Source organism: Parasteatoda tepidariorum, chromosome 7 (assembly GCF_982258835.1).
Source record: "Parasteatoda tepidariorum strain Cologne lab strain chromosome 7, Ptep-v5.0, whole genome shotgun sequence".
In the NCBI taxonomy this organism is placed as follows: domain Eukaryota; kingdom Metazoa; phylum Arthropoda; class Arachnida; order Araneae; family Theridiidae; genus Parasteatoda; species Parasteatoda tepidariorum.
The window spans coordinates 103,620,228-103,637,592 of NC_141761.1; the positions used below are offsets into that span (position 1 = coordinate 103,620,228).

General features: G+C 28.9%; 1 protein-coding gene across 2 annotated transcripts in view; it reads left to right on the plus strand.

Moving 5' to 3' along the window:
* Positions 1–17,365, plus strand: part of LOC107436282 (histone-lysine N-methyltransferase MECOM) — a 238,393-nt gene that overhangs the window by 142,539 nt on the left and 78,489 nt on the right. For both annotated transcript variants that reach the window (XM_016047922.4, XM_016047923.4), the window contains exon 4: positions 4,310–4,436. In XM_016047922.4, the coding sequence (XP_015903408.4) occupies positions 4,310–4,436 (127 nt within the window). The remainder of the gene's footprint in view (positions 1–4,309; positions 4,437–17,365) is intronic.

A 17,365-nucleotide genomic window follows, 5' to 3' on the forward strand; every position in this document is an offset into this window, starting at 1 on the left:
CTTAGAAATAAAGGAGTGGCATCTTGTCACAGAAAGTCTAAGCCACCTAATCTCTCTCACGCAGATGTTTAAAAGCGCAAATCTTTTTTTTTTTCTTTAAACAATATAAAATTAACCTAACCTATCCTCATCTTAAAAGTTTTTGTCACAAAAATTCGTCATAGATTCTTAAGCGATTCTAATATATGATTAGTATCAACACAGAAAAAAAAAAGTTAATCAATTTGGGATGATCAGAGTTTAGGTCTCATCTTACATCGATGGTTGTCTTCTTAAAGAGGCACCCTGCGAGCAAGACCACCTACTTTGGATTCTTGTAATCATTGTGTAGAAAAATAGGTAATTGATTTTTTTTTATTCCACCTCAAAAGTTTGATTCTGAAACGCTATGAAAGATATTAGTTATGCATGGGATTTTCTAGGGGTTCATAATTCATGTTTTTTTTTTTTTTTTTTTTTGGTTAGTTATGTTTTTCACTTCAAAAGATCCGCCTAGACAATATGTATTCCTCCTCATCATATTGTGATTGATAGTGAATATAAATATAAAAGAGATATATTATTAATATGATTCTTGATGATTAAAGGCATCGGATTTTGAGCATTATTCTTTTAGCTGCATTTGAATGGCTCCAAAATTTATTTAATAAGTGTTAATAATACGATATTAAAATGTTGCACAACTTGGTACATTTTAACCTTTTGCTTTAACTTGTTATTTAATGATAAAAAAGCTATCCAAATTGGTAAATCTTAAAATTGATTTGTTTTCACGAAATTTATTTAATAAGTGCTAATACTTCGATATTAAAATGTTATACAACATGGTAAATTTTAACCTTTGCTTTAATTTGTTATTTAACCCTAGATTGCCCAAGAAGTAATTTCGACTGCTTTTTAATTTCAATTAGAAAAACAATGATGTATAATAATGACACAATTTTTCAGAATTTTGTGACTTTTTGTAAAACATATAATTTTTTTTATTGTTAATATTTACTAATAACTTGTTATATAGCTGTAAAAATATTTAAAAAAATATAAAAAATTTATTTAAAATTTTTTTTTTACAACTTAGTTATTCTTTCACAATCCAGTCTTTTTGACTGCTTTTAGAGAATATAGGTATATACTAAGTTTCAGTCTTTCTAGTGTTAATATTAAAAATGTTATTCAAATCGGTAAATCTTAAAATTGATTTGATTTTACAAAATTTATTTCATAAGTGCTAATAATACGATTTTAAAAATGTTATACAACTTGGTAAATTTTAGCCTTTGTTTTAATTTGTTATTTAATATTAAAAATGTTACTCAAATCGGTATATCTTAAGTTCGATTTATTTTTATTAAGAATTCGCTGCTATTACTTTTATGAAAGCAGTCAATCAAAGAGCCTAAACTCTAAAAGTGCATCATTTATAAAAATTTCAAATTTGTTTCTGGTATCGTTCTACAAAAATCTTAAAATCTTTAATGTTCATCATGAAGCCTAAAATTAAAATTGTTTGAAAACTCAAATGTACTATGAAAACATTATAATTTGTAGTTAGTACTTTGGAATGTTATGTAATAGGTTATTTTCGAATCGCATTTTCTTCACAGTTATTTTGTAATTGTTAATTATGAAATTTTTTGTTCGGAAAAATCCAATAAAATATAACTTTCATTATAGTTCCTTTAAGAATGTTACTATTGTATCTTTCAAAAAAGTACATAATGTAACAGCTAAATATAACCTGCTTAGTTTGATATAACAGTTACCATCGAATAATTCCGAAAATATAATAGTCTTTTTATGTTACTAATTTATGCAAATAACCGTAATTCATCCAATTTTCTTTGTTAAGCAAAAGTAACCATACAACAATTCTGAAAATTCGCCTATTTTATTATGTTAGCCCTAGTAACTGTTCTTTTAAATAACAATTATACTTCCCATAAAGCGTTTTTTTAATTATGCAAAAGTTATCTTAGAACAATTCCGAATATATATCTATTCCGAAAATATATCGATTTTATTGTGTTAGCCCTAATAACTGTTGTTTTAAATAACAATTATACTTCCAATGACGTTTTATTTACTAATTCAAAAAATATCTTATGATAATTCCGGAAATCTATCAATCTTATTACGCTAGCAGAAATAACCTTTGTTTCAAAGAACGACCATAATTTCATTTTTTATGATACAAAAGTTATCTTCGAACAATTCCGAAAATATATTCATAAAATTATTCTATCCAAAACAACTATTGTGTTATTTAACAACTATACTTCCAATGAGGTATCTTTAGAATGCAGAAGATTTTTAAAATCAAACAGAAGACAAAAAAGATATAATTGTTAAATTGAATAGTTAAAACATTTTTTTTGTAAAGCAACATTTATCAGCAATATTTTATTCTTTAAATAGATAAAACTGTTAAGTTGAATAACTAGAATATTTCTCCTAATGTTTGCTTTACAGATGCAACAGTTTGCTTTACAGATAGATAAAACTGTTAAATCGAATAACTAAAACAGCCCTTCTAAAAAATACTACATTTTTTTGCAATAGTTTTTTCTATTGATGGATAAAACTGTTAAGTTGAAGAATTAAAATATTTCTTCTATGAAGTATCTTAAATCAGCAGTTTATCATTCTACAGATTCAGCATCGAAATTATTAAAAAATGTGACCTATAAATAAATAAAAAATTGATATAAGCAGGGAGGTGCAGTTGATCTAAACGAATACTTTTGAATCTGACTTATGAAATGGATTAGGGATGGGCACACACCATCATAGACCTATTTTCTGATTATGAACCTGCCTATCAAAGGAAATTGAGAGAATCGATTATCATTCTTGTGCGCTGAAAAGAAATGATTGCATTTTTCATTCTTGCCAGCGCTTTGGATAACTAGACAATATAAACAAAATAAACCAACTGCGGAACGAAAAAAAAGGGTTCCTATATTTCTTGCTATTTTATGATCCTTAATTTTCCCTTTTAAAAGTGAATTTTAGGATTAGAAAACAAAATAAACCAATTGCAAAACTAAAAGACGGGTTCCTATATTTTTGTTGTTATTTTATGACCCATAGTTATAATTCTTAATTTTTCTTTTTGAAAGGGAATTTTAAGATAAGAAAACTAAATGAACCCTCTTCAAAACTAAAAGACTTGTGTCCTATGCTCTTTGTTATTCCATATTCCTTAATTTAATTTTTTTCCAGTACATTGGATGGTTAGAAAACTAAATAGACCATCGGCAAAACTCAAGGATTGTTTCCTATATTTTTCTATTTATGTTCCTTAATTTATTATTTTTTCATACAATTTTAGATTTATTTTGTTTCGGAATACTGTAAATTTTTTTAAAAGTTTTAAATATTGTCGAAAATCATTATTTCTTCAAAATATTTTGCATTGCGTATTAGCGAGGTTCAAAATAAAATTATATTATTATTTTTCTTATGTATTCTTTAAGCAGTAAAAAAAGTTAATAATGCCTTTTCCGAAAATGAATGCGCTGTTTTTTTTAAACATAATCATATGCTAGAAATTTACAATATTTATGTTTATGCCACTTTTTAATGTATTTTATTTATACACTCTTTTAATATTAAAACATATTCACTTACCATATATTGATTCTTATGTTATAAGCTCTTATGTTAGGATATAATTGTCATTCAATTGATTTTTTTTTATTACTAACTTAAAAAGTATATTTTTACCTGGAAATGTGTCAATTTTATTAAATAGCAATTAAATATTGTATATTAGTACTAAAGTAACAGTTAATTTGGTGTGATCTATCTAAGTTCATTAAACAGCAATTGAGTTGCATATTTTCAATAGATTAAAGGTTTTACTCGATTAAAAACTTCTTTCGCTTCAGAAATATATAAATAGAAAATGCCATATTTCAAGCCCCCCAAAACAAACTCTAATTTTCAAGACTTGCCAGACGGGAATGCAAGGAAATAAATGTGATTTGAAATGTAAAATGGGCTTGAAACCATGTTTACTTTTATTTCCTATTTATATATTTTTGAAGCGAATGAAGCTTTTAATCATTTAATATCCTACCTCTTCAGTTTTTTGGGATTATTTATTTAAGATTGAAAGTTCATTTCTATGTGGAAGTGTATCAAGTTCATCAAGGAATAATTCAATTGAACATTGTTAATAGATTAGCAGTTTTATTTTACCTGGAAGTGTATCAAGTGTGTCAAGTAGTAATTATTATAAAAAAGTAGTGCATTTCGATGTATAAGTGTATCAAGTAGTAATTTAAATTGTGTGTTCTTGTGATAGATCTACCTTGAAGTTGTCCGAGACATCGAAGCTGGTCAGGAGCTCCATTTAGCCTCTTACAACTTGTTGCTGGCCCACGAATCATCATCTCACAGAAATGGAAGTGTTGTTTCCCATGATGCAACAGGTCTGTGTCAATCAGCTTTTCCATTCGATATCAAAATTTTTATCTTGAAATTTTTTATTATAATATTGATATTGAATATTGATATTGAATATTGATATTGAATATTGATATTGAATATTGATATTGAATATTGATATTGAATATTGATATTGAATATTGATATTGAATATTGATATTGAATATTGATATTGAATATTGATACTGAATATTGATATTGAATATTGATATTGAATATTGATATTGAATATTGATATTGAATATTGATATTGAATATTGATATTGAATATTGATATTGAATATTGATATTGAATATTGATATTGAATATTGATATTGAATATTGATATTGAATATTGATATTGAATATTGATATTGAATATTGATATTGAATATTGATATTGAATATTGATATTGAATATTGATATTGAATATTGATATTGAATATTGATATTGAATATTGATATTGAATATTGATATTGAATGTTGATATTGAATGTTGATATTGAATATTGATATTGAATATTGATATTGAATATTGATATTGAATATTGATATTGAATATTGATATCGAATATTGATATCGAATATTGATATCGAATTGTTAATATTGAAATAATCTCGCATTAGGTATAATCACGCATTAGACATTATCTTGCCTTTGACATGATCTCGCTTAGGATATAACTTTCAACGCCTTAGGACTGGGACAATGACAGTTGATCTCGCATTAGACATAACTTCGCTTTTAATATAATCTAGCTTTAGACATAATATCTAACTAAACATATTTTCTCCTTGAACATATAATACATAAGATATAATTAAACTTTGGAAATTAACATGTGAGGGATATAATCTTGCCTTGGATAAAACTACGTGAAGAGCTTGAGTTTGATCATATATTCACTGTAGCATAATCATGCGTTGACATGTATGGAATGTAATCAACCTTTCGGCATTTCGTTTTCGATGCAATTCCAAGCTGAATATATTCACATTTAGGAAATCACTAAGCACTGGACATAATTGCGCATTGTACAAAATATCACTTTAGAGATTATCACATTAGGGAATAACCATGCGATGGACACAATTTGTGATGGGCATAATCTTACGTTGAATAAAATACGCTCTGAACCCCTGATATCGCGTTATTAAGTGGTATCTCAATAAGCAGTTTAAGTAGTTAGCTACTGAGTTATACTACTATGAGCTATAATACCAATAATATCTAATGTAATACTAATAGTGCTTAATATAGTACTAATATAATATTGATGTAATAATAATAGTAATTGTGCTAATAAAACTTAATATAGCACAATGATAGTTAATATAGTACAATAGTACATAACTATTAATACATTACAGTAGCTTAACTTAGTAGCTAACTAAGCAGCTTAACTTCTTTTAAATCGTGGGAAAAAAAATCATAGGAACGAAATTTCGCATCTTGGAAAAAGATTATAGCGATATTTTGTAGATCAGTCGGTAACTGACAAATTCATGAAGTTCTTTTGAGAGATAATTCACTAATGAATAAATAAATAATAATAATTTTAGCTATTATAAATTTGGCAAATCAAAATACAGATCACGCGAGTTAACTCTAAGATAATAATAACCCTCTGTGGTTATAAAATTGCTTGGATCTATTTACGTATTCTATATGTTTTGCGTGATGGCTACCCACCCACGCATGATAATTTATATTGCAACTTCGCATATTGGTGCACAGTTTTAAATGATAGTAAATGACTAAGTATCATTTTGTACGATCAATTCAGAGACATGAGTTACTTATTAATTTATTTTTTCTTAAAGATTACAACTTGAACAGCCAATTTTACATTTTTTAGGTATATAGTCTTCGTAATTGAGCAGATAAAAAATAAGACAGCTTTATAAATATGTCTATAGCATAAAATAGCAAAATAGGAAATTAAAATAAATACAAACAATAATTTTGACAAATAAAAATGAAAAAGATTATATTTCAATAAAAAAAATTAAATTTATCAATTTTGTAGCAACCTAAATTGGTTATAAATTTTGCAACTACACAAATAATTTAATAATTGATGTTTATGTTCTTTTGTTAAAAACTTGTATTCATATTATAAAGCAACACTTTTTACAAAAATAAAGAAATAAAAAAAATCAAATGTGAAAATAAAGATTTCTTATAATTAAAATAATTATTTTTGAAGTTTCGAAAAAAGGTTAACTTTCTGACAATACAAATAAGATAATTACCTGTAATTTGCGAAAGTAACTGATAATTGAGAGTGATTACCTCCTATAAATATTCACATGATGATAAATATATTTAAAAAAAAATTAACGGGAAAGTTTAGGTGTAAAAACAAATAAGTATTTTGCCAAATGAAACTGGAAATTTTTTTTTAATGCTAGACGAATTTTTTTCATATTTTTTAGAAAAATAAAAGGAACTTTTTTAAAAACACAAATAATAAACAATATTACAATGCTTCTTATTTATTTCCCAGCAATCCTTACAATATACCCATACAACTATACCTTCACTAAAACGTGAAATAAGTCAAATCTGTACAAAGAAACGCTTTAAAGTAAAACTATTGAGTAAATTCCTGCATTTAGGCATCCCTGAATTTCCTATAGATTTTCAGAGCGATTTCAAAGCTTTACTTTAAATGCATTCAATACATTACTTAACCTAATTTTTTTTCTGTTTTTAATTCTATATTCAGTTCTATGTTCGAAATAAAACCGTGAAGTCTTTTAGTAAGTACACATTGATGCTTAAACTTCACGCCTTTTTGTAGAGAAAACGTTTAGGATTTTGTTCCATCGAATAGAAAAGAACAATTTCTAAAGAGAAGTTCTCCATTAAAGCAATTGAGAATCGTTTGGATGTGTTTTCAATTCGAAACTTTTTTTTCCTTTTAAAGATTTCCTGAAAATTGGTCTTTCGCCTTCTTTTTTTTTAATTAGTACTTTCTTAATTATTATGCTCTTTGTTATGATGTGCTCTAATACTTAAAATAAATAGCTTTAGTACTAAACTTTTTTTTTTACGTTGATGTTTTTAGAGCAGTTTTAAAGAGTAAGGTATTTAATTTTAAAGCAGTAACTTGAACTTTGGAAATTATTTAGGAAAAGAAAAAAAACTTTAGTTTTTTTTTGTACTTAATTTTTTTTATTCAGTCAAAAGAAAGTTTTTACATTACTTTTAATAGACCTTAAACCTCTTCATCAAAAAGTAAATCCGTGTAGTTTAGGCTTCCGTGCAATTGCATGAAAAAAGCATGTTTCTTCAAGTTTTTTTTTCTTTTCAACAACAAGATATAACAACTTACAGGATCACGAGCTGTTTCAATAGAAAAATTCAACACTTTCATTAAAAAAAATTGAAAATTGAAACCGGTAACAATTAAAAACAAAATAAAAATTGTTCATACTAAAGTGAAATTATACGCAATAATATTACTTATGGAATAAATTATAATTTACTTTAGAAACAGAATTTTATAAAGAATATTATAATTTACAGAATCATTATCTGCTTTAATGGACTAATTTAAGTTGTTTATATTTTTTGAAAGCAAAAGTTTGTAGTACTTAAAAAGTTAAAAATTATTTCCATTTATTTAGAATTATTAAAATTAAACTTCAACTAACCCTTTTCGCTTAAAAATCTTTTTAAAAAAGTAGTAGCAGATAAAGTAGTTAATTGGATTCTGTTCAAATTACTCTAATTCTTTTGTTCACTTAAAATTAACTACTGTAGCACAATTTAAAAAAACCTTGACAAATTGCCTCATTTTAAAAATAATAAAAAATAATTACAAAAAGATCTGAAATAAATGACTTTATTTTATATAATAAACTTTATTATCAGACGGCTTTCCAATTTTTAAAGAGTTTTTAAGGATACAAATATTACAACTCGTATCGACTTAATATCATTTGAATTCCTTTTTCTATTTCTTGAGATTATCAAGACGATACATACGTGACAATCGTAAAGCCACAATTTTCATAAAATTCGAAAAAAAAAATGTCTTTATAAGCATTTAAGTTTTTCCTGTAATTTCTTAACTTAGGAAATTTGTTTTTTTAATAGACTAATTAAGGGGTGATTATGTATTCTTATTAAAAGCAACAAAACCAAAATTTTAAACAGTAAAAAACGATTTTTTTCACTTTTTTTTAAATTATAAAAGATTATATTTCAGCAACTAATAGAGGAAAAGAAATATTACAATGCAGACATATTATTTTAACTAAATTCTGTTCAAACTACTTTAATTCTTTTGTTCACAAAAAATTAACTATATCACAACTTATAAGCCTGAACAAACTGCTCAATCATAAAAATAAATAACGAGTGATAAACATTAATTCTAAAAGATCTGACTAAATAACTTGATCTAAATAATGAACATTAACTATTATCAAGACGTTTTCTAATTTTCTCCACCAAGGATACAAAAGAGTACAACTCAACTCTACTCCATATCGCTTGAACTCATTTTTTTCTAATTTCAGAGATTACTGCAGACGATATCAAAGATGATATGGAATTATCGAAGTGTTAACACACACGTGACCACGGTAAAACCCACAATTTTCCCGGCAACTTGACCTGGTCACTTTCGCTTTTTGGCCGTCTGACCGAATTGAGATACCAACGCCTATTTAATATCAACGTTTTATGTAGATATTCTTCCAAAAACAAAACCACCTTAAGGTATAAGTCTGAGATTTAAACTAATAATTCTCATCTACGGAACTGATAGGGGAAAAAAATAAATATTATTTAATCTTATTCTAATCTAGGTCAATATTCAGCTTTTGAATGTTCCGTTTGGTGTCTTATAATTTTCTCATCTTTTTCAGGAATATTTATGATTTTATTTATTTATTTGTATTATTGTTTCAAAATTAAAAAAAAGGCACCACTTCCTATAAAATAAGAAATAGAAAAATGGTTTATTTAAATGGAAATATGATTCAATATTAAATTAAAATGATTAATAATCATTCATGATAATTAATGATAATAGATAACGAGTTATAATGGTAACAGATGATAAATAATGATAATGATACGAGAGATAACTCATAAGTTCGAAAATTAAATTTAAATATGTTCATGTTTAAGTATTATTTTACAAAAAATGTAGTAGAATATATGATCTGAAAAAAAAAAGGTTGTCATTAGTAATAAATTATATAATAAATTTAGCAAAATAAGCATACCATATTTCCAGCAAAGTGCAAAACTCTAGGTTCTGTTTTTAGAAAATATTCTTACATATTTTTATCTAAATAATTTTACATATTTTAACAAACAGAATATTTGGGTCTAACAATGAACAAGGTAAAAGTTCAAAAATAAATAAACAAATAAAATGAGTTTTTTTCGGAATTTTTATTTAAAGATTGTTATTGTTTTAAATATTTAATAATATAAATTCAACAAATTTTACTGAAATCCACACGCTCTCTCTTTTCCTTTTCGTACGGCTGTTGTTATAGTTATAAAAGCGATATATAGTATATTCTGGTTATAGTCTTTAGAATGAGACCGCTTGAGGTGCCATCAAATGAAAAAATGAGGATCCAGTGTTTCCATTTTGATAGGGTACGTGATATTGAAATCAAGTTAGTTACAAAGCTGTTGATTTAATAGGAATAAATAATACTTTGTGAGCGAAGTTGCTAATTTAGTTCGATTAAATACTTCGTAGATTGTTGTTTTAGTACGAATTGAATGAGAGTTTAAAACTCAAATTTCTTTATTCGGAATTAACTACAGTGAAACGTGAAAGAACGATTGCACAGAAAGAAAAAAGGCAAAATTCAAAAACAATTATCTTCGATTTTTATCACAATTTTGTACATCAAAAACAAAAATTCGAATCTAGAAAACTCTGTCATAATTTCGCATTCTGCGAATTAAATACACAAAGTTTATCTTAATATATCTGTATTAATGTAAAACATTTTATTTTATAACCGTCGTTGAACAGCTGACCGAATTTTGAGTTCCGTAGCCCTGTAATTTTGAACCCATTCCAGAAAACAAAGAAACTCCTAGATCAAGTATTGGGAGAAATTTGTCTTCGTGGAGAACGTTTTGATGGAACTAACCCGCATTTGGATTAGATGGAGAGGAAAACCTCCCATGGTTAACCTGACGGCAAGGGGACAACATTCGTCTATAACTGAGGATTATTTTACCTCAGCACTGTGGTCAGTGCCAGCCGGGGGCGGAATTCGTATCGGCCAGTCATGGCTGTGATTCGAACCCAGGTCATCTCATTGGGAGGCAAATACTCCGTCGTTGAGCAGCCGACCCAATTTAGGAAGACGACGAGAACCTCCCACGGTTAGCCTGACGACAAAGGAACTCTAACCCATGATCCTTCTATTACTGAGGATATTTCAGGTCAGCACTGTGGTCGGTGCAAGCCGGATGCTGATTTGTATCAACCAGTCATCGCTGGATTCGAACCCAGTTCACCTCATTGGAAGGCAAACGCTCTATCCCCTGAGCCATCGCGGCTCATATAAAACATTTTGTAAAAATTCTAAATAAACTATTACTTAATTATTCACAATTTACACAATTAGTTTTTTTTCTTTGACCTAAACATGCCAATTACGTAATATTCTTGTTTTCTTCCTTCAGTACAAATTTATAAACAAAGATAATGATGAACTAAGAAGGTTCGATTTTAAATAAAATGTTTTTTTTAATGCTATTTAGTATGGAAAATAAAATAATTGTTTTAATGCAATTGATGCATTCTATAAACAATAAAATTATAAAGGAACAGTATTTCATTACTAATTACACGAAATTCGACCAATAAAAATGTTATTTATCGATATGTATAACATTTGGTTAATTGAATATAATAGTTTTATTCTAAGTATATTTTAACTTTTTATTTTATGCTTTCGTTTTTCGTTTTCAAAACAAAGACATAAAAACGTCTTTATAAGCTAAGGTATTAATATTTTTTTAAATTATAGTTCATAAATGTCAGATAATAGCAAGGATTAATTATTAAGATAAAAATACTTATGACGAATTTTTAACAATCAGTTTTTATTTTATATCCGGAATTGAACCAGACGAGACGAATAAACTTTGGTGATATAGACTTTTAAATTCACTTTGATAAACAATATGTAGTTATTATATTTGCTTTGCTGGATTAGCTTTACGAGATTGTACATTCGAAGATTCAACGCCTTTACTCAATGAATTAAAATAATCCTACCCATTGAATGAATTATATTCCATATGGTAATTCCATATTAGTTAGTGGGTAACCACTACATTAATGAATACTAAATTAAGCTTATTGAGATGATATTCATGTTTGGTAATTCAATGGATTATAACATAATGCAGCTACTTATTCAATTAATGTACTCATTGTAGCTACTCAAATAGTTAATGATCAATATAAATAGCTACTTAATTATTTGCTACTCAAAGTAGCATTAGAAATATGTAATGCTCAATGTAGCTATCCCGCAGTGGATTGATCGTTAAGACACGGTTTCCAGCAGATCACCGAAATCAAGCATCACTGGCTGTGGTCAGTATGCGGGTGGTTGACCACTTAGATCAGTCTGCGTAAGGATCGAGGGTGTGCGGTATTGGTTCTCATTAAACTGTTCTACAGAAAAGTGCTCGACTTCGCTTGCTGGTCGTCGGGCTACCGAAGTGGGGGTGCCATCCCCTTTGCAGAGGATCAAAATTGTGATGGTATGTCTTCGGATCATCCTCAGGGATGTTTCCCAGACAGTCACCAATAGCCCAATGTGTAGCTCCAGTGTGATGTAAATGAACAGCAACTCAATGTAGTTACTCCTGTGTTGCAACTTAATGAGTCTACATAGCTACTCAATGAGTTGTTACTCAATCTAGCTGCTTCATGAGCTAATCATCTGTACAACAACTCAATTAGTCAATGCTCAGTGTTGATATTAATCACAGAACTAGTTACTTAATTTAGGATCATTGTAGTGCTTAATTATCTAATACTTCATGTAGTTATTCAGTAAGTTAATAATCAGTTAAACAACTCAAAGAGTTACTACTTTATATAGCTACTCAATTAGTGAATACTCAATGGACACGTTACTGTGAATGACCAAAATTGGTGGTTGTTGACTTCAGCTGGTGAGTGTTGACAATCACATAGTCGCTTTGGTAAATGTTCGAAAAATATAATAGATATAGTTAAGAGCCACTGTCCGGTATATATTTGCCCGATATACCCTACACTGATGTTTTTTTTAGTTAAGCATACTACCCGGTATGCATTTAACCGGTTCTCCGAACACTGATGTTTCTCCTAATATATCCTCCTAATATATTAAAATATTGAATGAATATAAAAATATCAAAGAATAAATTAATATCAAATTGTATATAACAAATATTTCGGACATTCACCGAAGCGACAATGTGATTGTTGACATTCACCGGTGAAAGTCGACATTCTCTTGATGTTGGTCATTCACGGTATCATAGATACTCAACTCAATTAGTTAATACCATTTTTTATACCCAGAAATAAATCTTGATTCTTACAGCATCTAAACGGAATTATTATTATTTATTGATTTATCTTTCTAAAGTTCACGATGATACAAAATTTAAATATCTTTCAAGCTTACAAAACCTAACTGAATCATAGCAACTTAAACATTTATCTGCACTATATCAGAAAAAAACAACAACAACAACTCCCGAATATTTCATAGAATTTTTTTTTTAAATAAAAGAAGAAGAAAAACACGAAGATTAGGAAATTTAATTTTGAAAATCGTGGAATTGTTTTTCCTAATAGCCTGTCTCCCCATAAATGGAATAACGAAACTCCATTAAAAAGAAACCACGTTTACCCATAGATTTTAACAGCCTTAACCACAACTTTCACTTTTCTAATGGCACGCGCAAAGCTGAGCCTTCTAACCCTTTTACATATAGAAAGTTCAACTATCGCGACCATCTCCTCACGTTGGCCATTTAATAGTGGTGCACGCGAATCACGACTATCATCAACCAAGATGGACCATTTGTGGGGGACGGACTATATGGGTCACCGCAGTGAAGGCTAGGCCACCCCCGAAAACAAACAAATTCCCTTCTCTTAAACAATGGGGGGTTGTGGTCAACTGAAGATCTCATTATGGAAGCAGTCTTGTGTGATGTTTCGAGGTTAACTCCTTGAACTGGACTATTGTTGAACAGAAAATTGGGACACGATTTCGCTTTCGTTTTTCTCAAACGCACCACCCCGTTTGACAATCGCAATGTAGATACATTTTGTATACCTAAATTGCTGTCGTTTGTTGGAAGATTACAGTAATAAAAATGATATTTTCTTGATCGAAACCTGAATTGGAAGATTAAAAGGAATCTAGAATGGAGTATTGGGTTGGCAACTAAATTGCTGCTGCTTTTTTAAACATTTCAATATTTGCATGTCATATTTCGCATGTCTTGACATGTTTTAGAACATTCGTAAAATTCGTCATTTCAAAAACTTATTTCTTATATAACCTTTGTTGAACAGCTGGCCCAATTTTGAGTTTACGACTACCAGTTATCAGCTCCGTAGCCTTGTAATTTTGAACCCAATTCAGAAGACAAGGGAACTCCTGAATCAAGTATTGGGAGAAATTTGCTTTCCTGGCGAACTTTTTCATAGAACTAACTCGCATTTGTGTTTCATGGAGAGGAAAACCATAATAATCTCCCAAGGTTAGCCTAACGTCAAAGGGCTTCTGACCCATGATCCTTCTACCACTGAGCATATTTTTACGTTAGTACTGTGGTCAGTACGAGCCGAGTGCGGAATTCGTATCGCATTCATATTCGCTGGGATTCGAACCCGGGTCACCTTCTTGGGAGGCAAGGGCTCTACTCCCTGAACCACCACGGCTCCGAAGGATGTTTTGTTCTAACGTAATCAATTTTGTGATTTCTTTCGGCTTTTTTTAAAAATATTCTTCCTAATAATTTCGTACTTCGCCCAACCACTTCCAAGCACCTAGGCCCTTTTCCAGATTCTATATTTCAACAGCCATGGTAATAAGATTGCGTCATATTCACCCTAGTTAGACGACGTAGCAACACTTGAACTGGTACTCTTCTCTTCAAATTTTCGCATCACAACCAACAGATTTAATGTGTAGGGGAGAGTGGGGTCAATTGTAACAGGGTACGATTGTAACAGAGCAAATATTTCGAGTGTCGGGTTCTAAATTTGGTTCCTAGGTGGCGAACAAGGTGTATTTAATAAATCTACATGTACACCCCTGCTGGCAACCATTTTTATGTACTTTTGAAAGAGTTACATCACAAAAGATATTTTCACGCTACGTAAGTACTTTTTTTGGTATTAGAATATTATATTGCAACAAAGTAATTTTGTTTAAACAAATAAAAATTAGTAACCGAATATGTAAGTGGACACTTTAATTAACATTTCAATAAAAAAAAAGATTAGTTTTGCTAATTAATTAGCATTGTTTTTAACAAATGAAGCTGAAATGGCGTCTTGGGGACAATTGTAACAATAAGTAAAGGGACGATTGTAACAGCTGAAAATAAATAATTTTATGTTTACAACCATTACTTAACTCTTTAAGAACCACCAATAGTTTCCTATATCATTTATATTATGTTGCATGTGCATTATTTCATTTGTCACCTTTCGCAGCATAAATTAAAATTTTTAACCCCTTAAAGTTTAACCCTTTAGGTCTCTGCTCATCATTATTTTGACTCCTAAAATATCATTACTATTTTGATCAATAAAAAAATATATCACAACTGTGATAATATGTATAATTAACTATGTTTTAGTCGAATTTATGAACTGTTACAATTGACCCCGTAAGTGGGGACAATTGTAACAAGTGCACGACTGTCAAAAATTGTTAATAACTGATATAATAACATTTAAAATAAGGAATTTATTTTTTTTTCTAGTAGAGGATATTCTACTTTACTCGTCTGTTAATTAATACTAATAATATATTGGAATTTTTGTCAGTTAAAAATAGTTAAGTAAAAAATGTTACAATTGACCCCACTCTCCCCTACAGATTTATCGTGCATATAAACGCCGGTTCTTTAGTCAGCTACTAGGATTCAATTTGCAACTTTATAATTTTTAAATGTTTTGCTCTGAAAAACTGACTCAAGCAAGTTTTTCATACCCTATTGCATTAATTTTAATTAGAATAAGAACCTGTTAATACTATTACAGATGCTTTCCTTGTATGCTTACCAGTAAGCATTTAGTATTGTTACAAAATATTTTCTTGTACATTCTTTGAGAAACTAATAGTAAATATATTTACTATTAGTTTCTTCTGAATGACCGAAATTGTTGGTTGTTGACTTCCACAGCTGAATGTTGACAATCGCATAGTCGTTGTAGTAAATGTTCGAAATTTATACTAAATCTAGTTAAGTGCCACTGCCCGGTATACCCTACATCAATTTTTTTTAAGGTCCAGTGCCCAGTTTCTATTTAACCCCTTGACATATCATTAAACAGTAAAACTTTAAACTGTGCGGAATTATTAATTTCTTGATATAGAAATGTTCTTTGATTGCACTGTAAACAACAACTCGCAACGGAATGTTGACAGAAATGCCAACTGCTCCGGACACGCCAAAATAATAAAAGAAAACTGTAAATAACTACAAACTAAATTTTTCAAATATTTGACTATTTTTGCTTGCTTTTTAAAAGGTAATATATGACATAACTACTATAAAGTTGTGAATTATATAAGCCTACAAATTATCTAGAAATAGTGGTGGATAAAAATCTACTAAATTGAATTTATTAAACCAAGAATCACAATTGATAAACTGCCACTTTGAAATATTTATTTGCTGTCCGGAGCAAGTTGTCATCTCTGTGTTGAAGACGCCTGAGACACGTCAATTATTGTTTTGAAATAAGGAACAAATGACGTCTCCCAGACGTCTTCGTCAAGGGGTTAACCGGTACTCCGAACACTGATGTTTCTCCAAATCTATCCTAAGCAGATAATAAAATATTGAATAAATATAATAATAACGACGAATAAATTCATATAAAATCAGATATAACAAATATTTCGGACATTTCCCAAAGCGACTAAGTGATTGCTGACATTCACCGGTGAAAGTCGGCATTCTCTTGATTTCGGTCGTACACGAAAAACTCTTAGTATATTTACATAGTTATAAGCTTACTAAGAATTATTTACAAGTATAACACGAACACAGCAGAGGGTAGTTTTAAAAAAAAAATTCCCTGAATTTTAGGCACGGGTCTCTAAAAAGAGTACGAGCTAGTAGACTTAAATATGCCAGGAAGTGTTTGACCCCTTTAATGGGCCAACCCCCCAAAATCTTCTTCTTAATATACTAAGGTGTGTTATAGGTGAAAAGGGTTAAAAGCTTTTTCTCTATTTAAGTGGTAATTTGGAAAACAACAGGGGATAGCATTCTTCAGGTCATGTGACGTATAGATGCTAAAATTCTAATGTAGACCGATTACTGCATTTATCATACTACTACAACATTTGTGAGAAATACTTTTGCCTATTAGGATTAGGCAATTATTCGGAAGATATTTAACTGCATGCTTTCTTTAAAACATATGATGCGAAATAACAGCAACAAGTAAATCTATTTCGTAATATAAAGTAGATCTTGTCTCCTCCCTGATTCATTTACATAATTATTATGTATATTAATATCCATCTTTCTTCACTTTTTTTCAAAATTAGATGAACATCATTATAATTTTTTTTTATAAAGAAAATAGTGTGGGGTAAATGTTTTGCTTTTTGTACCATTTGATTCCAAAATAAGTTGAAATAATTTCTTCAAAAAGCATTAATT